Source organism: Eurytemora carolleeae, unplaced genomic scaffold, assembly GCF_000591075.1.
Source record: "Eurytemora carolleeae unplaced genomic scaffold, Eaff_2.0 scaffold1240, whole genome shotgun sequence".
NCBI lineage: Eukaryota > Metazoa > Arthropoda > Copepoda > Calanoida > Temoridae > Eurytemora > Eurytemora carolleeae.
Genome location: NW_019397182.1, coordinates 13,089 through 40,178, shown reverse-complemented (window position 1 = coordinate 40,178; position 27,090 = coordinate 13,089). Strand labels below are relative to the sequence as shown.

At 30.2% G+C, this 27,090-nt stretch overlaps 1 protein-coding gene across 2 annotated transcripts in view; it reads left to right on the top strand.

Annotated features, from left to right (window-relative positions):
- Positions 1-3,665: 3,665 nt before the first annotated feature.
- LOC111712578 (uncharacterized) overlaps positions 3,666-27,090 on the top strand; it is a 26,521-nt gene continuing 3,096 nt past the window's right edge. Inside the window, exons 1-13 of one of the 2 annotated variants that reach the window (XM_023487233.1) lie at positions 3,666-3,756; positions 4,415-4,451; positions 6,393-6,502; positions 7,015-7,088; positions 7,716-7,815; positions 15,550-15,606; positions 16,149-16,221; positions 18,911-18,960; positions 20,607-20,716; positions 21,155-21,218; positions 21,727-21,827; positions 22,917-23,070; positions 23,319-23,371. In XM_023487233.1, coding sequence (XP_023343001.1) covers positions 3,669-3,756; positions 4,415-4,451; positions 6,393-6,502; positions 7,015-7,088; positions 7,716-7,815; positions 15,550-15,606; positions 16,149-16,221; positions 18,911-18,960; positions 20,607-20,716; positions 21,155-21,218; positions 21,727-21,827; positions 22,917-23,070; positions 23,319-23,371 — 1,071 coding nt within the window. In that variant the 5' untranslated portion in view covers positions 3,666-3,668. Of the gene's footprint in view, positions 3,757-4,414; positions 4,452-6,392; positions 6,503-7,014; positions 7,089-7,715; positions 7,816-15,549; positions 15,607-16,148; positions 16,222-18,910; positions 18,961-20,606; positions 20,717-21,154; positions 21,219-21,717; positions 21,828-22,916; positions 23,071-23,318; positions 23,372-27,090 lie in introns of both variants that reach the window. The other variant, XM_023487232.1, reaches the window with a different exon arrangement.

Genomic DNA, 27,090 nt, shown 5'->3' with positions numbered 1-27,090 from the left:
ATATCGAGGTGTCTCGTACGAGAAAATGAGGAGAATGTGGGTCGGATGAGAAACTGTTGTGGTTGGGCTTCCTTCCCTCGTTGAAGAGTTATTGAGAAGAACAGAACTGTTTTGAATTCTATCATATTTAACCATGGATTAATAGGCTTTTCTTGCACGTATGCGTAAAATCGAAACTAAAGGCGTTACGAGGTTGCACAGTTGCGTTGCCCGTGGAATTTCAAAATTGTCACCCATCTCTGGTATGTATAGCTTAACCTTAGTGCGATTATAGTTTTTTTGTATACAATCTATCCAGACTGCGTCAACTTTAAAGTGTCGCAACATCTTAGCCTTTAAGATTTTACCGTGAAAGTCGACGTTTTTAGGCAACCATCCCCGGGGTTATATGAGTTGCCACAAAAAATTGTGTTAGATCAGTTAAGCCGTTTTGTCGTTTATTGGATACTTGAGTAAACTGACAAACCAGCAGACAAGCAAAGCATATATACATATATATCTAGATATCTATGCATTAATCTGTCAAATCATCAATCTATCCCTTCGTCCATCTAGTATCTATCTATCTATCTATCTCTCTATCTATCTATCTATCTGTCTATCTTCACACAACATAACTGTCTATTCTTCCATTCCCTGAAGAATGAATGCCAAGTCTTGCTTAAATCAGCTGTATTTGACCCCCCCCCACACCCTCCCTATTCTCATAGTCAACTAAATGTCCTACTCCGTTGTACCCCCTTTCTCCTATAAAAGAAACAAAACTAAACATGCATTATTTTGCACATTTTGGATTGTAAATTAACATAAAGCTAAACATGCAAGCTTTCCACCTTTAAAATCTTTACAGCCAAGGCTACAAAAAGGTTAGCACCTGAAACCAAAGTAAATTGCAAGTAAGACTGAAATCTTACAATTGATTATCTCACACTTGTGTATAAATAAAATAGATATAGAGGCGCTACGAGGTCACAAAGTCGTAACATTAATCTTGTAAAAATTGAACTCATCTTTTATATTGGTTTGCAGTAATTATACATCGTGGAAACGTTTTATATGTCCCAAATAAATCCTAAAGAATTTGTCCACAACACTGCATACTCAGTTTAACTACCTGACATAGCCGGTCAGTCCCTTTGTCCAGAAAAAAAGCATTACATACAATGATACAACAGTTTCAGGTTTCACTAAAAGGTTAAAAGATTTATGGTCTCTAAATTACCAGAATATTTTTATTTATGTTTTCCTAAAATTGTTAAAAAAAGTATTTTCAGATATTTTCAATAGATATTTGTTTATAGTATTGGAAATCCACAGTCTTTTATTCTGTAAAAAACAGTTCCAACTTAATATATTTCAAGTAAATATTTTCTACAGCCTTTTCCTCAGAACGTTTATCATATTTAAACAAATTTTTAAAGCTTCTTTTTACCCCCAATGATTACACGTTTTTGTGAAAAGGGTGAAAAGGTACATTCAACTTTGTCAGTTTTAATCAGGTGGAAACTTTCAAACACAGACTTTTCAGTTTTGATTTGCACACACCTCCCCGGAAGCGATTTTGACCTCGTTGTTACGACCACCTCTAAAATTTATTTTATAAGTTGAATGAAATGCATGGGAATACAAATCTGTTTTTATCAAAATATTTCATCGGGCCCATTGGATTTTACGGCCAAAATAGCATTGGATCTACATTAAGAAAATTTTAAGGAAGCCCACGAATTAGAAAAAAAACTTCTTGAATCCATGACTAGGGAATATGAATAATTAATTCTCTCATCTCAATTGTTAGATATGAATTGGTGCAGATATCTCTCTCTAGGGGGTTTAAACAAGGGTTGAAGTAATTACAATAAAAATTAAAAGAAAACTACTGGAAACCGCTGTAGTAAATGCCCTATTCCATAAGGGGATCTCAAACCCAGGTACAACCCGTCAGCTATCAATGTCAACACGGACACAAGCTCAGCTCTCAATGCCAACACGGACACAAGCTCCGCTATCAATGTCAACAAGAACACAAGCTCGGCTATCAATGTCCACACGGACACAAGCTCAACTATCAATGTCAACACGGACACAAGCTCGGCTATCAATGTCAAACGGACACAAGCTCATAATCGATCAATCCCAAACCAATAGGCACGATCTCGTAAGCAATCAATATCAATCGGAAGCTCGTAATTATCAATGCGAAATCAATATAGGCACAATCTCAGCTCGTACAAGAACCAGCTGTCAATGTCAACAGGGACACAAGCTCACAATCGATCAATGCCAATCCAATGGGCACGATTTCTTACGCTATTGATATTAATCTGAAGCTCGTAACTATCAATACCAAACCAATATAGGCACGATCTCAGCTCGTATGTTTCAACAAGGACCAGCTATCAATGTCAACAGGGACAAAATTTTATGTTCTATTCTCTATATCTCTGCAACCCATTCATTTTCGTAGACCTTAGATATTTCAAACATATAAATTCTGTGAAGGTAAATCTTTTAATTGTAAAATATCAAAGGCATCACGTTGCAAAAATATAGGAATTCTACTGTTTGAGTTTGTGGCAAAGACTCAATTCTTTAGAAAGAAGATATTTATTATTTAAAATTCAATACATATTCTGTATTCTTTAAATTTTCAAGTTTAAAGAACAATCCAACTTTTCTTCAATAATGAAGTAAATTTAATTGTTTAGTAAAATTTTACAATTATAAAAGATATAGTACTTAGGTGCATGAGGTAGTTACTTTATCATTCTTCCTCACTTCATCGTGAATTTCATAATGAACGTGCTAAAAGTAATCATTGTGCTATAAAGTTAAATTAGCTGTACATTATAGTTCGTCACCACAGTTTCATTAGAAGTAAATATTTCCATTTACTGATAGTGCCGATTGAAGGATTCATATCTCTAATTGGATAATGAGATAGATAGAAAGATAGATGTTACCGCCATACAATTTCTATTGGTTCAGAATAGACACCAAACACATGACTGAAACCCTGATTGGATCAGGCGCTAATGGACTCGGCATAAAGGAGTGGTGTGCTATAAAATTTCGATTGCAGGTTCCCGGATTTTCTCTAAAAAATTTAGGCTATTTCCAATTAATTTTTTTAATTGAAATGAAAATGAAATTGAAATTAATTTTATATTTTATCTTCTTCTTTGTTTCAAATTTCAAAATGAAATAAGACAAGTACACATAACCCCCTTGAAGTATTATTTTTCATATTCACAAAATCTAATTTGCAAATTCTTATATCTTTACAACATGATATTGTAGACCTTTGATAGTTCCAAATATGAATTCTGCTACATTAAACAGACAAAGTTTCAAACAAAAAACATATAAAATTTTTGCACCATCAGGTTGCAAAAATATGGATATTAGAAAATATGATCATGGAGGTACTAATTCCGGTTTTTTTTAGATTGGGAAATGAAAAGTGAAATTGCATTTTATTTGCATTTGCATTCTCATATCATTTTGAGAATAAAAATTAATATGAAAATAAAAATGTCAAATAAAGTCTTTGCATGAAAACCTTCTAAAGAAAAATATAATTCGTCCTACTGCACTGCTGAAGCAGCAAAATAACATATTAATATGCTTTGCAGGCGGACAGCTGACTTTTAAAAACATACTTTATTCAAATGTTTTTAGAAAAAATGCTCAAACATACAGTGATAGTATCTTTAGTTTTAAACAGTGCTGGTTCCTTACTTCAGGACACTAAAAACGGTAATTTTTTTTCATTTTTTTTTTGCAGGCTTTCATTTTATTGACATTGTTGGCATATATGCACGCACAATTGAACCCATAACAAACTTGAATTGAGTCTGTGCCAATTGGTTTTTTAAAGTTTTAAGAATTAGAAAATCAGAGTTTGTGGCAAAAACTCACAAAGTTATTCCAAATAACATTTTTAGATAAATCTAACATTTTGTTCTCAAATGTTTACAAAATGTTCATAAGATTTAATTGCTTTCAATTATTTGAATAATAACTTAAAACATATGGATTACGGATGAAAGGTCCAAGGGTTGCAAATACTAGAATATAAGGGTTGGTGACAAATACACAATTTCTTAGTATTCGTTTTACGCAAACTCATGTGATAGTTTTTAAAGACAATTAAATTCTAAAGTATTTCCAAAATTTTTCTAAATATAAAATCATGGAAATTGAGTCATTGCCACAAACTTTAATTTCCTAATCCCTATATCTTTGCAAACTAATGGTGAAAAACTTTGATATTTTAAACTTTTACTTTTTACTATTGCAGAATTTATAATAGTTTTGAATATTAAAGGTCTGCTCTTTTTACAGAAAATATAATAATGCAAAATATTTCCCGGCATTTTCTAAATTCTATTAAATCAAAACTTTTTTTATTTAGAAAACATATCAGAATTAACAATCGGTTCCTCCTGCAGGTACATTTTTCTCTCTCCCATTTCCATTTGTTTGTAGGTTCTCATTTTGCTCTCCCTTTTCCACCTGTCTGTAGGTTCTCATTTTTCACTTTCCTTTTCCTCCTGTCTGTAGATTCTCATTTTTCTCTCTTCCTTTTCCACCTGTCTTTAGATTCTCATTTTTGTCTCTCCCTTTTCCACCTGTCTGTAGGTTCTCATTTTTCACTTTCCTTTTCCTCCTGTCTGTAGATTCTCATTTCTCTCTCTTCCTTTTCCACCTGTCTTTAGATTCTCATTTTTGTCTCTCCCTTTTCCACCTGTCTGTAGATTCTCATTTTTCTCTCTCCCTTTTCCACCTGTCTGTAGATTCTCATTTCTCTCTCCCTTTTCCACCTGTCTGTAGATTCTCATTTCTCTCTCCCTTTTCCACCTGTCTATAGATTCTCATTTCTCTCTCTCCCTTTTCCACCTGTCTGTAGATTCTCATTTTTCTCTCTTCCTTTTCCACCTGTCTGTAGATTCTCATTTTTCTCTCCCTTTTCCACCTGTCTGTAGATTCTCATTTCTCTCTCTCCCTTTTCCACCTGTTTGTAGATTCTCATTTGTCTCTCTTCCTTTTCCACCTGTCTGTAGGTTCTCATTTTTCTCTCTCTTTTCCACCTGTCTGTAGATTCTCATTTTTTACTCTCCCTTTTCCACCTGTCTGTAGATTCTCATTTTTTACTCTCCCTTTTCCACCTGTCTTGTAGATTCTCATTTTTTACTCTCCCTTTTCCACCTGTCTTTAGGTTCTCATTTTTCTCTCTCCCTGTTCCACCTGTCTGTAGATTCACATTTTTCTCTCTCCCTTTTCTCTCCTTATTTAAATGATACTTTTAATGCTAACATAAGTGAAATAAAAACAATTTGTAGTTTAAAGACAGAGCAAAGAATGATCTAATACCAATTTTTATTTGTCCCAGCTTTATGTAAATTGTATAGCATTTCTGAATAGATTGTTTGTTATTTATAAAATTTTCCATTATCATTTCTAAGATTCAAAGTTTATTTTTGGTATTTATTGTTTATAACTCTCCGAGATATTTGGTTTTATGAGATTCTAGAAGATATATTTGTTATGTTTTTGTCTCAAGAATAAATGTTTTCTAAAATAAAAGATGGAATGCACTTTCGCAACTTTTCAAAGAAAAGTTTTATCTTTAAAAAATCAATTTAAAAAAATAATTTTATCATTTAAAACCTACACCTTAAATCTACAGGACATAAGATGTTGCATATTTGATACAAACCATTCATTCTTGTTTCAAGTCAACAAGTTTTAAAACAAACTTATTTTGTTTTAAGTAAAGAATTCCAATTTTATTCTCTATTTATAGTATACCAGATGACACTGTAAAAATACAAACTTAAAAAAAATATCTCTTAATTACGAACATTTTGTACATTGTAAGAAAGAATGTTCAAAGGAATTGAGTCTTTGCCACAATTTCATCCGCATCGATATATCTTCGCAACCTGATTGTGTAAGCCTTATTAATTTGCAAGTCATCCTTGACATTTTGTTTATAATTTCAAACTAAATTTTCGTAGTTTTTAAATGCGTGAGTTATTTGAAATCGCAAAAAACGGGTTTCGTTGAAAAGTGAAGTGCTATGATTTGAAACCTTAAAACTTGAACAGTTTATTGTTTATAGATGGACAATAATAAACATATTTGAAACCTTGAACAGTTTATTGTTTACAGATGGACAATAATAAACATATTTGAAAACTTGAACAGTATATTGTTAATTTTTTTATACATATCAGTTGTGGTTTGTACTGTGTACAGTACACTGAACAGGATGGTTTCAAGGAGAATGGAAAATGCAATTATAATATTATATTAGTCGATCTAGTGTTGAAAGACCTTGTTCTAAAATTCCTGAAGGAAAATGCAACTTTAATAATATATTTATCTAGCGAAGAGAGACCTTGTACTATAATTCCTGGAGGAGAATGCAACTTAAATATATCAGAATGTGAATGCTCAACTCAGTTCCCCATTAACCTAAGAACTAGATGTAGCCAAGGTACCGTCTAGTGAAGATGTAAAATATTACTGGAATTTGAAGGCTTTAAATTTTCAGTTTCAGTTTTCATTAGTTGTTAATAAAAGAAAATATAGTTTAGACTTTATAATACAATAATGCAGTTAAAAAGTTGTAATGTCTGCAACTTTTGGTTGGTTTCGTTACCAATATTTTTCCGGTTATTCTTTTTTCTTCTCAATAGCTCTTCATTAAAATGGGTTAAACAAATATAGAAAACTAAATTATTATGGAATAAAATTATGCATAGGGTTGCCCACAAGGGTTGATACACTAAAGACGACTTTAATCTTGAAATATGACGATCTCAAATTCATTAAATCTTCTTCCTGGAATGGAAGCTTTAAATGGTGTATATAATTATTTTGAAAAGAAAGAAACAAGTTTATATTGTCAGGGCATCAGGAATAAAAGGAAACAGTCTCATCCTTTGCGGGTAACCCTGTACAGTGTACAGTGTACAGTGTACATACTTAACGCTGGAAACTTTTCAGGTTTAAATCTCGGCGATCTTTGTACATTTCATGAAGAGTGCTCCTTTAAAGACTCCAATTCTTACTGTATACAGGTATACTCAATTTACATATTCATATTGGTATATATAAAGATGAAAGAAGAAAGAAGGATCATGTGTTAGGATCATAGATAACGAATAAAGGAGTATGGGTTAAGGATCAAAAATAACGAAAGAAGGATCATTGGTTAAGGATCAAAGATGAAGAATTAAGGATCATGGGTTATGGATCAAGATAAAAAATGAAAGATCATGTGTTAAGCATCAAAGATAAAAAATGAAGGATCATGGTACAAGGATCAAAGATAAAGAATGATAGATCATTGGTTAAGGATCAAAGGTGAAGCATTAAGGATCGTGGGTTAAGGATCATAGATATAAAAAGAAGGATCATGGGTTAAAGATCAAAGATAAAGAATGATGGATCATACATTAAGGATCGTGGGTTAAGGATCATAGATATAAAAAGAAGGATCATGGGTTAAAGATCAAAGATAAAGAATGATGGATCATAGGTTAAGGATCAATGATAAAGAATAAAGGATCATGGGTACGTTGAGGATCAAAGATGAAGAATAAAGGATCTTGGGTTAAGGATCAAAGTTAAAGAATAAAGGATCATTGGTTAAGGATCAAAGATGAAGAATAAAGATCAAGAATACTTAATTTTAATTGTTATAGGACAGGAATGAAGAAGGACGGTGTAGATGTAAGGACGGATTCTCTGGTTCTCAAGGTTCAAATAGAGATACAAAATCTCAAAGAGTACTTTGTATAAAAAGTAAGTTATATTTACAAATGGAAATGTAGACTTTTAATTTAGAGTTACCATGATTGATGGATATTACAAGCCCTCTTATGTTAGTAGATATAAATAATTTTTTAAAAGTTTTCTCTTGATGTAAAAAAATCAGAAAAGTAGTGTTTTTTCATCATTAATATTCATATTAATCTTGAGATAATAAAGCTACAATTCTTTACAATGTTTAAAGAATGTTCTCAAGTATTCTTTATTCAACCAAAAAATCTGAATTTGCTGGGTCAAAATTGATTGACGATTTTTAAAATATTCTGTGAGAATTCACTAATACTGACGAACCACGTATTCAATCAATTACAAACCATCCACTCCCCAATTAAATGCAAAATAAGAATTTTTAGATTTTATGCATATAATTCTAAAGAATATATATATATTTAATAAGAATCTGTAGATTTTATGAATATAATTCTAAAGGATATATATATATTTAATAAGAATCTGTAGATTTTATGCATATATATTCTAAATGATATATATATATCTAATAAGAATTTGTAGATTTCATGCATATAATTCTAAAGAATATATATATATAATAAGAATTTGTAGATTTTATGCATATAATTCTAAAGGATATATATATATTGAATAAGAATTTGTAGATTTTATGCATATAATTCTAAAGGATATATATATTTTGAATAAGAATCTGTAGATTTTATGCATATAATTCTAAAGGATATATATATATTCAATAAGAATCTGTAGATTTTATGCATGTAATTCTAAAGGATATATATATATATTGAATAAGAATCTGTAGATTTCATGCATATAATTCTAAAGGATATATATATATATATATATTTGTTAATTCTGGACCGATTTTCATTTTAAGTCGGAGAAAAGCGTGTTTGGACACATAAAATAAACTGAGTTTCTTTTATTTGTAAATGGTAGTAAACTATCTGATTAATCCTAGATTTACTTGGCTATATTTACTAATTGGGGTAATAGGCTTGCATGTATAACATGGAGGAGAAGGGGGGGGGATAACATAAAGGAGAAGGGGGGGGGGGTTATTGAATAATTGGTTCACAACTTTTATTGTAATTGTACTGCCCACAGAACACAGTTCTCACGTGAAATCTAACAGTGTTTTATTTTTTTTTAAATAAGGCCAAAAATAAGTGCTTTATTCAAAGTATTAAAATGTACATGTCATGAAAGGGAATTCCTGGACAAAAATAAATATATTCTTATATCGCAAAATGTAGGTGTATCTTTATTAGGAAACATTATTTTTGAAAAGGAAATTATTAATATCATCTTTGAAAAATCTTCCTTATCTATAAAATTTACTACATTCAAAATGTCCTATATATTAAAGGGAGTGTTCACAAAAAATGAAAGGTGTGATCGCTACTAATCTTACTTCTATCTTCTGGGTCTATATGGAAAAAATTGTTAAAACGACTCGCACTGAAGATCATAGCTTCAATAAAAATTCAGAAAGTTGCAGCATTCGACTCGGATTGTAAAAAATCAATATAATTCCAAGCAAATCATTCAGATATTACAACCTATAATCATCGATAAATCTTCACGCATTCGTTTTAAGTTAATATTTCATAATATTTTTTACTTGTTTCATACACGATGTACTTTAAACGAAGATTGTTTTTGTCGCTAGGTGTCGTTGGAGTCTCTTCCAGGTGGAACTCCATAATCTCGAGAGCAGAGTCACCTAACGGCCAAATAAACGTCCTTTAAAAAATATGGTATATGAAACGAGTAAAAAATATTATGATATATATGAAATATCGACTATATATAGGAATGCGTCGCAAAATTATCAATGATTATAGGTTGTATGGTTTGTTTGGAATTAAATTGATTTGTTTAGATCCAAGTTGAATGTTGTAACTTTCTGAATTTGTATGGACGCTACGTTCTTCAATATAAGTCGTTTTTTACAATTTTCTCCTTATACACGCAACAGATAGAATCAAGATTAGTAGCTATGTAAGCCTATACCCCTCCCAGTGTCCTTTCTATAAAATTAAATGTCCTTGCTATGTTTTGTCCTATGATGAGATGTTCTGTCTATGAAATGTCCCAAAGCTGTCATCATGTTAAATAGTATAATTAATCTACTGGCCATAATAGTTGGAAGATAAGTTGTAGTCAAACAATTGAATGTAATTAAGAATGGGATCATTCTTCCGTGGCAAATTACTCTAATTTACTTGTGTTCAGTTTCTATACACAGAGATCGAGATGTTTTATGTAATTCATTCGTTCATCGTTCGTTAACAACCAATTTTGTTCGTTTTTTTCAGTCCTTATAAAAAATTTGAATTCGTTCGTTTTCAGAATTATCGTTAATTTTCCATCCAATTTCTAACCGTCCGATCGTTTAATTAAATAGTTCATTCGGTATATCATTGGTTAGGTAAAATCGTTCAATTCATTTAAAAGCTCGTGCGAAAAAATTATTTGTTTTTGTATTTTTGTTTGTTTTTGAAAAACGGTAGTTTTTTAAATCTCTTTGAACGATCCGATTTGTTCGTTCAGCGTTTATAAACTTTTCTGAACGAATTTATCGTTCATGAAAAATTTCGTTCGTTCACTAAAACAATGCCTATCTCTAGGGAGAGATTATACTTTGCCATCCATACAGTCTTTGGTCTGACACGGCGGAGGCTTTGTCACATAACTGTGGCAACATTTGCCTTTAATTAAAATTATTTCTGCGTAAATACTTTTGGTCCTTTTTTCTTATTTCATGCGTAAACTTAACTGTTCAAGTTTTTTTTCTAGTTCACATATAATATATATATATATATATAAACAGTTAAAGTTTAACTTACACCACCATGATGCAAAAATTTAAAAAACTCAAAATTTATCACTAACTAATTTGGTATGCATGATTAAATTAACTTGAATAATTTTTCTTCTAAAATTGAAATAAATTGTTCACAGTCAGTGTTTATAGGGAAAACCATCTGAAAAGTAATTTTACATTTTGATACATAATTTAATGATATTTATAATAATAATAGTTATAATAATAATAATAGTGTAAATATATAAATATCTAAATATAATGGTGCAGTAAAAGTAAATAAAGACTGTGAGGATGGTATAAGGACTAATCCTAGATGATAGATTAGAATGAATGGATGGATTCATACAGAATATAAAATATATTAAAATACAAAAAATACAAATAAATAGGAATGGAGTCTTTGCAACTAACTCAAACATTCTAATCCTATATCTTAGCAACCTGATTGTGTACACATTTTTTTTTAGAAATTAGATTACTTGATCTAACAGGATTCAAAGTTTAAAATGTTTAAGGTCTACGACACTTGGTTGCAAAGATATAACGATTAGAAATCGAAGTTTGTGGCAAAGACTCAATTCATTTATCAAATGCTTGATCATGTCTTGACTTTGGAGATTAAAAACTTTGCTCGATGTCTGCGTTTGGGAAAAAATTTAGTCATCTAATTATTTAAATTTATGTTTTTATATTTATGTAAAATGGAAAAGCAATCCGAGGTTTTAGATATATTTATATATAAAGAATATAGCTGTAAATACCTATATGCTGCAGAGTGCATGAAACCATTAAAATGTTAAATCCAATTCTAATAACGTAATTATTGTTCTGTAGATTTTCTCTCTTTTCATATTTACCACTAAAAATCTTATTTTCAAATATAAAAATTTCGGATACAATTTAGATATCAAAACGTTCTGTAATCGCAAGAATTAAAAATATAGCAAAATAATTAAGATATTAAGATTAAGATAATTTAGATATCAAAACATCAAAACGTTCTGTAATCGCAAAATAATTAAGACCCCATTCACTGCAAACAAAAATGTGCACACTCTCAAGGAAAAATTAAGTTGTATTTTCTAACAAATCTATATATACTTTTGACTTGTCTGTCTGTTTGTATCCAATAAACATCAAAACGGCTGAACCAATCGGGCCCGATTTTTTTGTGGGATCTCGCGTGACCCCAGGGAAGGTTTATGATCAAAATTTGAAAAATTGGTGTTTAAAAATTTATTATTTTTGCAAATTCTTGAAAATGTGCGAGAAAATATTATGAAATCTGCAAACTTTTTTGTTTGTTTTTGTTTTATACTGTACAAAGAGAGGATGCTCACAGATAAAGCCACAATAAAAAGTTGAATTAGAAGATGTGTGTTAAAGGCTTGAGTAATGAATTCCTTTTCTTGTTAAAAACGACTAATACCGAAGAACGTAGTGTCCATACAAATTCGGAAAGATGCAACATTCAACTCGGTTCGTAAACAAATCAATTTAATTCCAAACAAATCATTCAGATATTACAAACAGTAATCTTCGATTATTTTTCGACGCATTCGTATAAAGTTAATATTTCATAATATTTTTAATTTTTTTTTGAATGATTTTCGCTGGCAATGGATTTTCGAACATTCCAGGAAAATATGAAGATGTCGTCTTCATTATCAAACATCCTCGAAACAGGAATAAATGTTTTCAAAAGTAACTCTCAGATCATGAAAAATACAAAATATTATGAAATATCAACTATTTACGAATGCATCGAAAAATAATCGATGACAATTGTTTGTAATATCGGAATGATTTGTTTGGAATTAAAATGATTTGTTTACGATGTTGCATCTTTCTGAATTTGTATGGACACTTCGTTCTTCGGTATTAGTCGTTTTTAACAATTTTCTCCTTATACACGCAACAGATAGAAGAAAGATTAGTAGCGATCAAACGCGCTTTTTATCGCAATAAGCCAATACCCCCTTTCATTTTTCGCGAACACTCCCTTTAAGCATAAAAAATTCTACCTTCTCCTTCTATCTAGTTTTTCGGAAATTACGCTTTCAATCGAGCTTACATGAATGAAATAAAGAAAGTTAGTCATCAAATTTTAGACAGCCTCGACTTTAAAGTGTCGCAACGCCTTGTCCTTTGGTTTCCCTCACAAACTTACTTAACCTATTTGCAGCCCTAGTTATATACATTTTTAAATTCAATTGTTATTAGCTCAAGTTTACAAGAAGAGTAATTGGCAAAATACTGCTGATTTTTGCTCTAGAGCCTGAACATCTTGGTTTGCAGTGACGTGTGTTAACAGCAGAACTAATATATGTTTCAAGTATCAACTCCTATTATTATTTTTAAGCAAAAAGATGTCAACGAGTGAGAGTAATATAAATAAAAACAGTGGAAAACATTCTAGTAAAAACTGACGAGGAAAAAGATAAAAAGGAAACCTTGAAACTGAAAGAAAGACCTTGAAGCTCGTTATTCTTCCACACAAAGATGGGACAAAGTTTTCAGCTTTGTTTCATAATTTGGTTCCCCCCCNCCCCCCAACGTCTATTTTAAATTTAGTTTAAAATGCTTCGGGGTTTTTAAACAAAGTAGTAACTATGCAACGTAGTAAACCAATTATTAAATATTTCTAAAATATTTTTGAATACGTAGTTAAATTATCTAATTATCTAATGTACGTATCTAGGTTTGAACATAAATTTGTCTAGATAATTAAAATGATCTAGCTGACATCATATCATTATGTTGTATCTCAATCCTAACACTTAATTCTATTCATCTTTTGTTTCAAAATCTGGTTTCTGTTTTATATTGAGAGAGGTTCTTAAGGTCTTAAAGGTTGTTTTTATCGATACAAGTAGAATAGGATAGACCAATAAACCAATAATAATTACAATATTAGGAATTATGTATAGTACGCTGGAGGTGGTATTTGGTCTACTTTGGGTATTTTATCGATACAAGTAGAATACAATAGACCAATAAACCAATAATAATTACAATATTAGGAATTATGTATAGTACGCTGGAGGTGGTATTTGGTCTACTTTGGGTATTTTATCGATACAAGTAGAATACAATAGACCAATAAACCAATAATAATTACAATATTAGGAATTATGTATAGTACGCTGGAGGTGGTATTTGGTCTACTCTGGATATTTTCTTTCAGTAGAAAGCTATTTTGAGGCATGTTTAAGATACTTAAGAGAAAATGAGAAAAAGTCATACTCGTGTAGCTATTAGGAATATTGGACAACAATACAGGGTGTCCCACGAAACATGATAGTATCAAGACGACTTGAATTACAAGTGTACTCTAGAGTTAATAAGCACTAAATTAACCCTAATACTCGCATTTCCGTTTATTGAACAAAAACCAAAATTGTCAAAATCTGAAGAAAATTCTACGTATCTCCTGTAGTATTGGAAGCACTAAAAGGCAGACCACATTTTGGAAATTCCAAGACCATGGGTATTTTGTAATTATTGTTTCAAGAATTATACATGTAAAAGTAGGTTTACGAATAAAATGCGGCAAATTATTACAAAGATCAAAGACCTTCTTTCAACTGTCAAGTTTCGTGGGACACCCTGTATAATGATACGGATGGGCAAATGCAAGACAAAGGAGATTATCAGTTGGAATGAATCCATTATTTTATTGAAAATATTAACAATTCCATTTCAAATTATTCCCTTTCCACCATGATATTTTTTTCATCCATATTCAAGAATTTAATATTGGTCTGTTTTGATTTACAAGCAGCTATATCCTATAATATAAAACCCGAGGGGGGGAAACTGATCTCTTTCCCCAAACTATTCTATTCCTGTATATTTACCACCTGAATCTACCCCCCCCCCCCCCAACACATAACATCCGTACTCTTATAGAAGAATTGAAGACCCCTTTCCTGTAGTAAAGCATGCATAATATTTACATTGTTTATGTAGATAGACGGAAATGGGTCCAATATAAGTCTTGTCTGCATTATTAAGCATATTTATTTATAATGCATTTTTCTTTTATGTTTCAGAATAGGTTAGATATAGTAAACATTTATAGGTTTGGATTTAGTAAAGGTTTATAGGTTTAGATTTAGTAAAGGTTTATAGGTTTAGATTTAGTAAACATTTATAGGTTTAGATTTAGTAAATGATATAGTAAAGGTTAAAGGTTTAGATTTAGTGAAGGTTTATAGGCTTAGATTTAGTAAAGATATAAAGGTTTAGATTTAGTAAAAATTTAAAGATATAGATTTAGTGAAGGTTTATAGGTTTAGATTTAGTAAAGATATAAAGGTTTAGATTTAGTAAAAATTTATAGGTTTAGATTTAGTAAAGGTTTATAAGTTTAGTTTAAGTTAAGGGTCATAGATTTAGTTTAGTTATGGTTTAGAGGTTTAGAAAGTTCTTTTTATATGTATACATAGTACAGTTAGAACCTGAAAACTGTGAAATAGTAAGACGACATTATAGTTATTTAATGTGTATTTTGCGCTGTTACAAAGAAAACTGTTCTAACTTATCAAATCATTTATCAGATAATAAGTTTGTTTACATTGAAAAATTGCTGTATCTCATGTTCTGGATTATTTAAAATCATATTTTCTGTCTAACAGTCTTTTTCTCATTCCACAGTATACGCAGGGGTTTTGATGTATGAAATATAAGGTTTATATCAATGTTTGCAGACAGCTTGAACCGAGTAGGTTTACAGTAAAAAAACGTGTAAATCTTTTTAACACTAATTTAGTTATTTTACCATCATGAACATTTTGCTAGCGAGAAAAACGAAAATTTCAATAATTTTTTAATATTTTTCATTCAACTTTGGCCAACAATTTTTTTTTTGGTTTCTTAAATTATGTGTATTTTAGATTCCTTGGCTACCATTAACACAGATACAGTCCCAGCAGTGACAGGGCTAGCTATAGGTAATTTAAATTTGTCTTATGTTTAAAAATGTACTACATAAAATAGCGTAAGTACAAAAGTTAGACCAAGGTGGGGTTAATTTTGAAATAAAAAATATTTTAAAAAGGGACATAGATTACCGCACTATCAGAGTAAAGAAATTGAGTTTTTGCCACAAACTCTGATTTTATAATCACTAAATCTTTGGAACCAAATGTTGCAGAACTTAGATATTTCAAACTATGAATTTTGTTAGATCAAATAATCTGAGTTTGAATTATCAAAGGTTTACAACATTGGGTTCTAAAGATATTGAGGTTTAAATATTTAATTTGGTTCCAAAGACTCAATTCCTTTGACTTCTAAAGCGACACGTTTTCATTTGCTCGTTTCTTTTGTATATATTTTGTACTTGAAATTTAGAATAGGCAAATTCATTTACTTTGAGTGCTTTGCTCCAAATCTTCGGCCCTCGTCTATTCTAACTTTAAAAATTCCATTGTTAGACCTTTAATATTGGTGTATACTGCATACTGATCTAACATTTATTATATCTTTTAAGGTTTAGTAATCCTTGCATTCCTTCTTGTTTTTGTAGCAAAGCTGTTCTCTAAAGCAAGATGGCGACCTTCTAGGTTAGTTTATATGAGAGAACAAATTTATTTGGTTTCGTATTAGAAATCCAAAACATTTTTGTTCTTCTGATAGCTTTTTAATTAGAGGTCTTGTGATTGATTATTTGATTAGAACTAGAGAGCAGGTTTTGTGCAGTCGAATTAGATTAGAACTAGAGAGCAGGTTTTGTGCAGTCGAATTAGATTAGAACTAGAGAGCAGGTTTTGTGCAGACGAATTAGATTAAAACTAGAGAGCAGGTTTTGTGCAGACGAGTTAGATTAGAACTAGAGAGCAGGTTTTGTGCAGATGAATTAGATTAAAACTAGAGAGCATTTTTATAGGTGACGAATTAGATTAGAATTAGAGAGGAGATTTGTGCATACGAATTAGATTAGAACTAAAGAGCAGGTTTTGTGCAGCCGAATTAGATTAGAACTAGAGAGCAGTTTTTTTGCAGACGAATGAGATTAGAACTAGAGAGCAGTTTTTTTTGCAGACGAATAAGATTAGAACTAGAGATCAGGTTTTGTGCAGACGAATTAGATTAGAACTAGAGATCAGGTTTTGTGCAGACGAATTAGATTAAAACTAGAGATCAGGTTTTTTTGCAGACGAATTAGATTAAAACTAGAGAGCAGGTTTTGTGAAGACGAATTAGATTAGAACTAGAGAGTAGGTTTTATTGAATTAGATTAGAACTAGAGAGCAGGTTTTGTGAAGACGAATTAGATTAGAACTAGAAAGCAGGTTTTTCCAGACGAATTAGAATAAAAACTAGAGAGCAGGTTTTATGAAGACGAATTAGATTAGAACTAGAGAGCAGGTTTTGTGCAGACGAATTATATGTTTTTTTAACACTCAAAGGCGCCTACTAGCCAAGGTTTATAATATTTTTGGTAAAAGAGATTAGCAATGTATACTCAACACCAAAAATAGGAATTCACGATGTTTTCCAATCCTGGTTAAAATCCTCTAAGGACGGAAACCTGATAGATTAAAAGAAGGAACATGGAAGGAACTATACACACTTTATCTGGATTTTAGAATACTCTAATCACAATATCTTTAAAATCTATTGTTGAAGGTCCATCATATTTAAAACTTTAACTATTTGAGCTAACAAATTGCATAGTTTGAATTCACAAAGATTTTCGACATCGGATTGAAAAGATGTAAGGTTTAGAAAACTGTGGATTCACCTTTAAATATGTTTCATACATTGTGTCCCACGCAACATGAAAATCTTGAGGTTTGACATAATTTGCAACCTACATATGTCAGCCTACTTTTACTATAATAAAAATTCCTGTAGTCCTGGCATTTCCAAATTGTGGTCTACCTTTTTTGCTTCAATTATCAGAGATATAAAGAGTTTCGTTCTGATTCTAGTCTTCAAAATAAAGCCCATATTTATACATTTTAATTTTTACTAAAATATTATATTATACTGTTTTGATAATCTAAAAAAGCTAGCTAGATTACTTTGAAGCGGCATATTTATGTTTATGAAATTAGAGAATGAACATGAAAAATTCTTTGAATTTGAATTATTTAAAAAATTGTTTTAAGTATCTTCACCATATCATATTGATTTATGTTTGTGTGTGAAGATAAATCTTAATAATAATGATATTGTCTAAATTGACAAATAAATTCCTCAAAATATTCCAAATATCAGAGACGGTCTTTTATTCGTTTCTCAACCGTCATGTTTCATTGAATAACCCTGAAGACACTTTATCTTATTTCTAATAAATATCGATAGCACCCTCGACTCACAACGGTACCCTTTATACTCTGAATGATCTGGAATGTCAGACTTTTTATGAGTTAAAACTTTGTTTGTAAGCTGCTTAATATTTATGTAATATTAATATTTAATTTCTAGAAGTGCAGTGGCAGAATATAAATTTTCACATTTGATTTTTATATAGAATTTTCTAGATTTTCCAGGAACACACTTGATTTTATGCTAAGTTTTCCTTAGTTTAAATATTCATTAGAATTTATGAACTTACATATACCATGAGAATAATTTTGAACTTAATTTTGCATAAAATGTCGTCTTTGAATCAAAACCTCTTTGCATATCGTTTCTATTTGAAATTTCGTCTCTGATCAAATATCAATTTCAATTCAATTAATTTTCGTATTTAATTGAGTTCCCGGATTTGAGCATAAAAGTATAAGATGGGACGCCATTGTTTTTTATCATCTGATCTTCATTTATCTCCCGCTTGTGCTCAAACTTCATTTACTCGGTAATACAAGTTTCCTTTAGAAATTATTCATTAAATATGAGAACTGTTCATTAACCAAACCATTACATTAATCAATCAATTAATCAAAAAAAAATGAATCATTGTAAACCATTTCATTTGTTAGTACAGTGAGAACCAGAAAACTCAGGAATAGGAAGACGTACCACCAATCATAAACCATATTTATTTTACACATGAAATCATAAAACCATATTTATTTACCACATGAAATCATAAAACCATATTTATTTTACACATGAAATCATAAAACCATATTTATTTAACACATGAAATCAAAAACCCATATTTATTTTACACTTGAAATCATAAAACCATATTTATTTAACACGTGAAATCATAAAACCATATTTATATTACACTTGAAATCATAAAACCATATTTATTTAACACATGAAATCATAAAACTTTATTTATTTTTATTCCAGGGGCTACGGAGACGCAAGTATTCCTCCTACAATTGTTATTGACGGCAAAGGTAGAAAATTCTTTATTTACAAATATATATATATATATATGAGCAAAGAATTATATATGCGAATTCCCAATTGTGACAATCTCCCAAATGGAAACTTCCCAAACGTTCAATATAGCGTAATTTCAACTGACCCTCTATGCCAAGATGGAAAAGTCCGATTCACAACGTTTGAATTAAACAACCACGTTAATGATTTTGAAAGAAGGGTCACTAAAAGAAAAATTTTGACTTAAAAAAATAGTAATTTAAACATTTATGTTTGAGTTGATGAATCTGTTTCTTGGAACACTCTGAAACCTATAAAATATTTTATTGATTCATCCTTTCTGGGTTCCAGCCATCTATCCTTCTTCCTAAACCCATTATCAAACCCGCAATTCTCTCATTAATGTACTTTTTCACTTATTCTCTTATTTTTCTTATTTCTTATTTTCTTATTTTCTTACTTTCTTATTCTTTTATTCTCTTATTTTTCTTATTTTCTTATTTTCTAACTTTCTTATTCTTTTATTCTCTTATTTTTCTTATTTTCTTATTTTCTTATTCTCTTATTTTTCTTATTTTCTTTTTTTCTTATTTTCTAACTTTCTTATTCTTTTATTCTCTTATTTTTCTAATTTTCTTATTATCTTATTCTCTTATTCTCTTATTCTCTTATTCTCTTATTCTCTTATTCTCTTATTCTCTTATTCTCTTATTCGCTTATTCTCTTATTCTCTTATTTTCTTATTTTCTTACTTTCTTATTCTCTTATTTTCTTATTCGCTTATTCTCTTATTCTCTTATTCTCTTATTCTCTTATTCTCTTATTCTCTTATTCTCTTATTCTCTTATTCTCTTATTATCTTATTCTCTTATTCGCTTATTTTCTTATTATATTATTTTTATTTCCTTATTCTCTTATTTTGTTATTCTTTTATTTTTTATTTTCTTATTCTCTTATTCTTTTATTCTCTTATTTTCTTATTCTCATATTCTCTTATTCTCCTATTCTCTTATTCTCATATTCTCTTATTCTCTTATTTTCTTATTTTCTTATTTTTTTGTTTTCTTATTCTCTTATTCTCTTCTTCTCTTATTTCTTATTCTCTTATTTTCTTATTCTGTTATTATCTTATTCTCTTATTCGCTTATTTCCTTATTATGTTATTTTTTTCTTATTCTCTTATTTTCTTATTTTCTTATTCACTTATTCTCTTATTTTCTTATTCTCGTACTTTCTTATTATGTTATTAGCTTATTCTCTTATTATCTTATTCTCTTATTTTCATATATTTTTATTTTCTCATTTTCTTAATTTCTTATTCTCTCATTGTTTATCTTCTTCTCTTCTTCTCTTCTTCTCTTGTTTTCTTGTTTTCTTTTATTTTCTATTTTCTTGTTCTCTTATTTAAAATGTTTAAAACTGTTTGTTTTTTCTCTACAAAAGTGACTTGTCCATTTCTACTAATAACAGAACAAATATGGGAATTATCTGAAATAAACATCTTCAAACCCCGAGCAACGAAAATATTTCCCATATTTTTTATCTGATAAAGATTTCAAGGTTAACGTTGTAAATCAAGAATTGCCATCTTTACGTGAAGGTTTACATGAAATTATGCGTACATTAATTAATTGACTCAAATAATCTTGATTATTCCTAGATCTATCTGAGAATGGTGAATGTACTGTGTATAAAGCTGGAGACCCTCTCTCTCCTGATCAACTGCGGAAAATGTCTATTCTCTCTAGTGTTACTCTTCCTTTAAATAAGGTGCCTTTACTTATTTTTAGATTTTAAGTGCGCATCTCCACCCATTCTAATAATTATGTATAGTGGTGTAAACCGTTTAATCGTAAACAAAAATTTCATTTTTGCATATATCTTCTGTCAGCGTCAAAATTTTACATAATGTAAAAAAAACAAATGTTTAGAATAAAAATGGAAAACATTTTTTTACAAGAACATATCTGTAAAAACACATCCCCTAAAGGAAGCAACTGATGGTACGTGACCTATCACATGCTGAACTGGAATGTTCCTTGCCACCATTTTACATCATTTATCGTGAAACTAAAAGATTTTTTGGGTTCGATCAGTTCAGAGTTTTCACGTTTATAGGATTCAAACATTATGCAAACAATATGCAAACACCTTTTTTCATCTTTTAAATGGAAAAATTGTACCTCTTATCGTATCATATTTTTGCAGGATATCAATGTTAGATCAGTTAGTCCTAGCAACAGTCAAGAACATGAGAGACTATTCGGGGAAGGTTAGTAACCACTCATTATAGTCACTATAATGAGCATTTATTTTCTTCTGAAACATTATTATTAAATTACAAAACTTCTTTAATGAAGAGAACATTGAAATCATTGAAGCTAAATATATTTGTAAAAAAGGACTTTATTTAGAAAAAGTGAAAGGAACTGTAGGCTTATTTTAAGTGACCCTCCTTGTAAAGATGTCAATGCCAGATTTACATCGATATACTGGAAAGCTTTGTCTGATCAAGTATGAATTAGATATAACTACTTATGCCTTTCTTGCTTATCAGAACCAATGGAAAAACTAACAGAAATAAACACTATTCAGGAAAACGATGGTAACTTCAACATTTTTTGTAAAATTTAGGTTTTAAGGGTACCGTTATAAATCAGCATGGAGTGCCAATTAAATTTACTCTTACAGTTCCTTTAAATACTAGATTTTCAAACCTGCAGTGCAATATTTCTTTTTATATATCACGGTTTGAATATTGCCCATTGCAGGCGCTACAGATCGAAGTTTGTATGAGCAGCATATTACAATAATCTCTAATCGACCCAGTAACCGGAGAGAGAGTTTAGCAGATCATGCGTTCCCAGAACTACATTCTAAGGTAATCAACAGTTTCAAGGATTTTTTGTTAGCATTGATGAGTTTCAAATTAAAAATCAAATCGACAATAATTATTAAAATCATTTGGTGAGATGCCACAAAAAATTGGGCTCGACGATCCGTTCACCCTTTTTGGCGTTTCTCTTGGATACAATTAAACCAAATATATAATATATTATACGATACAACTTTTTCAGAATTTTGTAAAACTTATTGAAATTTAAAATTGAACTTAAATGTAAAAATGAAGCTAAGGTTAAATAATTTCATTTTGCAATCCGACTATAAGAGGTTATTTTAAAGTTGAATACAACTATAGATTCAGCATAGATTCAACTTAGTTTTAGTGACCCTACATGGAAAGATGCGGCAATGTCCGATATACAACAGTACCTTTAGCAACTTTGTATGGATAAGATATTGTTGTCGGATAGAAACAAGATTCTCAAGTTGAACAGATAAACAACAGTATAACCCTCAAATCAAAACCGATAAGGAAGAAATTCTCTTTATTTCCTGAAAAAATTATATAGATAATAACATATAAAACTGTTACAATGAATGTTTATAATGAAAAGATTCTTACGATCTATTTTGTGATATCAAAGGGTTAAGTAGTTGGACAGTCCTAAGACGTTTTTAAACTTCTGAAAAGAATGACAATTAATTATTAACGAAAGTCACTAATTCTTTATATGAAAATATTCTTTGTTTAACTTTTGAAAATGGATGGATTCACAATGCTTTAGGTTATTTACACTCCGATAGGGAGAACAAAGGAACCGGAGGCTAAAATTATTTGGTTTGGATTTTAGTGTCTCCGAGAGGGGGGGTCTAAGTTAAAGACGACTTTACACTGATCATAGTTAATGGTTGACAGATATGCATGTTTTTGTTTCTTTAAACAGTGCATTTTCGGTTTTATTTTCGGTTTCGTTGTAAAAAAGAGAAGCTTACAGAAAGAAAAACACTTTTTGAGTAAGAAAAACGACGGTATCTTCCTCATTCCTGTGAATCGGACATTGTCATATTTGCATGGAGGGTCACTTGAAATTAAACTTACAGTCCCTTTAAAATCGTTATTTGATAGCCCAAAGCGAAGAAGAAGTGTTTGCTGATCCTGACTCGAACTCGAACAGATACCCTGGGCCGACGTCATAGTGTTGCTGTTCCTCTTCTTCCACCGCCTCAAGGATATGATATAGAGGCAGACTTCCTTACTAATAATATTCAGAAATCATCAGGTCAATTTTTTATATTTTCAAATCAAATTCAGGGCTGAACAAAGTCTACATAACTCAACGCCATTTTATTGCAAATATTATTATTTATCATCTTTTGTTATAATTTATTATTGGTAGTGTTATTAAGATCATTATCATTATTATTATTCTTCTTCTTCTTTTTCTTCTTCTTCTTCTTTTATTATTAATTGTATTCGTATATTTATCAAGTGTCCAGCTGTTTTTAAAATGTCTAATATTTATTATAGTTGGAAGACAGAACGGGAGAAGAAATAGTTCTCAAGCCTCTCAGATGTCCCAGGTTCTAAGCATTAATAAATAACTGACCGAACCATAGTAAACTGAACTGAGGAAAATAATTTTTTATAATTTTTGTAACTGTTAAATACATTAAAGGGACTGTAAGCGTGTTTTTTAGCGACTCTTCATGCTTTGGATGGCCAGGCCCGATTTAAAGCAGTACCCTAGTCTGATCAAACATGACTAAGATATGCATGTTTTTGTTCCTTTAAACTGTTTATTTTCATTTGCGGTTTCCTCTACGCACGAAAGTAGCTTGCACATTTCTTGCTTATAAGAAAAGTCTGAAAAACGATATTTTATCAGGTGAAGGTGAAACCGTTGTTAATCGGCCATTGTAATTTTTGCATGGAGGCTCACTTTAATTTAGGCTTACAGTCATTTTAAACCCTCTTTTAAAAGTTATATTTTAAATCGCAAATATCAGCGCTATTCTAATTGTATTTTAAATACAATCTTAGTTTTCTGCCTTTCTTTTTTTTTGAATTTTCTTTTTGACAATTTGTGGGAGCTAACCAAATAATTGTTTTTGAGAGGACATGATATGATTAGATATATGAAGTTTTTAGATAACAAAGGAATTTTTGCCGCAAATTCAAATTTTCTAAATCCCTATATCTTTGAAACCTGACGGTGCAAACTTTTAATATTTCTGAGACTATTTAATCTTTAACATAGTTTATACAGATTATTTATAAAATTGAAACAGATGCATACAAATATCCTTAAAAATGTTGGCTAACAATGCGATGGTTCTCTCCCTTTATGTATAAAAATTTGTATAAACCTTCATGTTAGAAAATATAGCTCTAGCAATTTGTCAACATTTTGACAAAAGCAATCAAAACTTTTAAACTAGTGTCGATGGTAAACTTTCAGTGAGAACCAAATAAGATGAGAACAGTTTTTACGATTATCTATAAATATACATTATACATTGCTTGCCTGGGTGTCCTGTTGTTTGTTTGTTTGTTTGTTTGTTTGCGTGTCCAATAAACGTCGGGCCCAAATTTTGTGTGGGCACTTACACGCTTAGAATAACAAAAAGTTGTCTCCAAAAATATTTGATTCTAAAAATCCAAGAAAGATTTTTTAAATTTTGGTTTTATCGAAGATAAAATGCTGAAAGATTGAGAAACTATAAAAAGTTAAAATAGAAGATGGGCTCGAAATGCCCCAAAAATAGTTAACATAAGATCGTAAAGTTCAATCAAACTGTTTTGTATTTTTTAGTCGGTGTTTTTATCGCCAATAGGACTTCATTTGTCATACAAATAAAAACAAAATTATATATTTTTTTCAACTAAGTAACCTGAAGTTTTTACCTTGATAAAAACATTTTTTAAATCAAATCACAAAATATTTTTTTTAATGCAATCAATAAAATTAATTATCAGTTAAAAACATTTAAAAGAAGATAAAAATCTACGACGGTATATTATTTTTTTTTAGGGTTTTTTGGATTCTTTTTGGCCAAAAAAAGAGTTAGAAACAAAAAATTAGATAGAGTATCATATACAGTACACTAATTAGATGTTTAGGAACATGTTTAACAAAAAAATTTGTCAATAAATCTATGTTAGAATCAATTATTTTGGTTTTATATGATGAATTTCTTATTTTCTATGAATTTGTTCGCAGATTTCTACAAATTCTTCAAATGTCGTCTTTTCAATATAAATTCCAGAAAATCTGCAAGAAACCGTAGTGAATAATGAGAGATTATAGAAACTAATAATTGAATAAAATGACTTATTTTCGAAGATAAGATTGTCTCAACCTGTTCCTTAACAACTAATTTAATGTAGAATTTTGTTAACATTTTTTGTCGTCGTTATTTAATAATTCAAAAAACCGATTCTGAAAACGTACTTACCCAAATTCATGACTTTAAGCGTCGACTTTGCGCTAAAACTTTGTCCACAATACTACATATTCAGTTCAATCACCATACATTGCCGGTCACTCTCTTTAAGGCTCAATCTTAGACCCAACTTTTTAATCGACTGGACGACAGTCTGTGTCACGTGATTGAAAGCTGCCAGCTCTTAGACTCGACTTAAGCTTACCTTGGTTGGTTTTAGTGAAGAATTAGTATCAATTTTGAGTCTTTTTCAATTCAAATCCCAGAATCCAACCTTTGAAATCCTCCAAATACAATATTAAACTGGTTTATTATACCCGACTTGGTGAAAAATTAGCTATTTCCAACTTATAACCCAAAGCTAGCTTGAGTCTTAAATTGGTCTCAATGACAGCCTCATCTGAGTTTTATTTTCCCAAATTTTTAAAATCGCTCGGACTAATGGTTAACATAATGAGAAATAAACCATACATAAGATGTTTGTCTATTTTCTTATTAAAGATGCTACTTTTTATTTTATGTCAATTTGAAATAAATTTTTAGAAATAATAGGGAATAGTAAGCAATGTCAAACCACTCAGGAGCAAGGTTGTATCAAGGGTGTCCCAGAATAATGTAAAAATTGGAAAATGGAATTCCCTTTCCAGATATTGCAAACGATTGATTGCTGGAAACTTGAGTACTTGTGTTTGTCACTTCTAGGTTTTTACAAAATGGAAATATTTCTGAAAAGTTTCTGATAATTCTAATTATAATAGAATATAATTGTATTTCAAGGGACTGTTTTTCTGTGGTTTCTTAGAAACAATGATTTTTATAGTAATGTTTGCGAGGAAAATAATAAAATTGACAACATTCAACATATTTTAAGAGAGGAACATGGCTCCTCAGATAAAGGTTTTCAGGATTTTGTGGTGTATTGGACAATGGACAACCTTGAAATGTGGGTTCACTTTAAATTACATCTTCTTTTTCTTTAAAGACCTTCATAAAGCATTTTTTAGATTTTAAACTTTACTAAGTTGTTAACTCATTGTGTATTGTATAATACAGGCTCACCTACAAATGAGGATACTATAAAGACGACTTAAAACTCTGAAAATACAACGCAGGTTTATTTCTGATATTGGACTTAGATGCATTTTTAAATGGTATTTTAACAGAAACAAGAACTTATAACAGCAGCTTAGAGAAAAATGAATTTTAGAAAAAAGACTGCCCCCCCCCTCACCCCCCTATTTAAACTTTGAAGTGGTACAAGAGCAAGTTTAATGAACAATATAAGATGAACAATATTCCCGTTTGATTCCAGATTTCTTGTGGGGGGTTAAAGGGGGAGCCCCCCCCCAAACTACTGCCCGCCCTTTGTACACTTCTTGGCTACCATACTCTTGGTTAATTGGTCTAGATGGTTGTCAGATCCTCCAGTTTTAAGAAGCAGAAGATAATATTCTGGCAATTTATTTCTTTATCGTAAAACCTAACTTCAAACAGTCTTTATATACTTACTAGGGTAACATCAGAATGAACATAAAGCTCTTCTTATTCCTTCAAAATAAATTTTTATAAAGTAATAGAGCTTTTACCAAAATACAAATTCTAATTTTTTCATCACTATATCTTTTTAGCCCAATGTCGTATAGTAGACTGTGTTTGTATAAAATGCCTTCTTTTTGAGCGAAAATTTTATGTTTTTTTAAAAAGAAAATGGTATTGAAGGTTTTAAAAGCTAGTTTTTGTACATTTTCTTTACACTTTTCAGATTATTAAATGCCTTTTTTTCGAAATCAGAAAATGTAAATACTTTCAAACTAGAGGTTTTTGCAGTAGTGAGATTTGAAATTCCAAAATGAGAA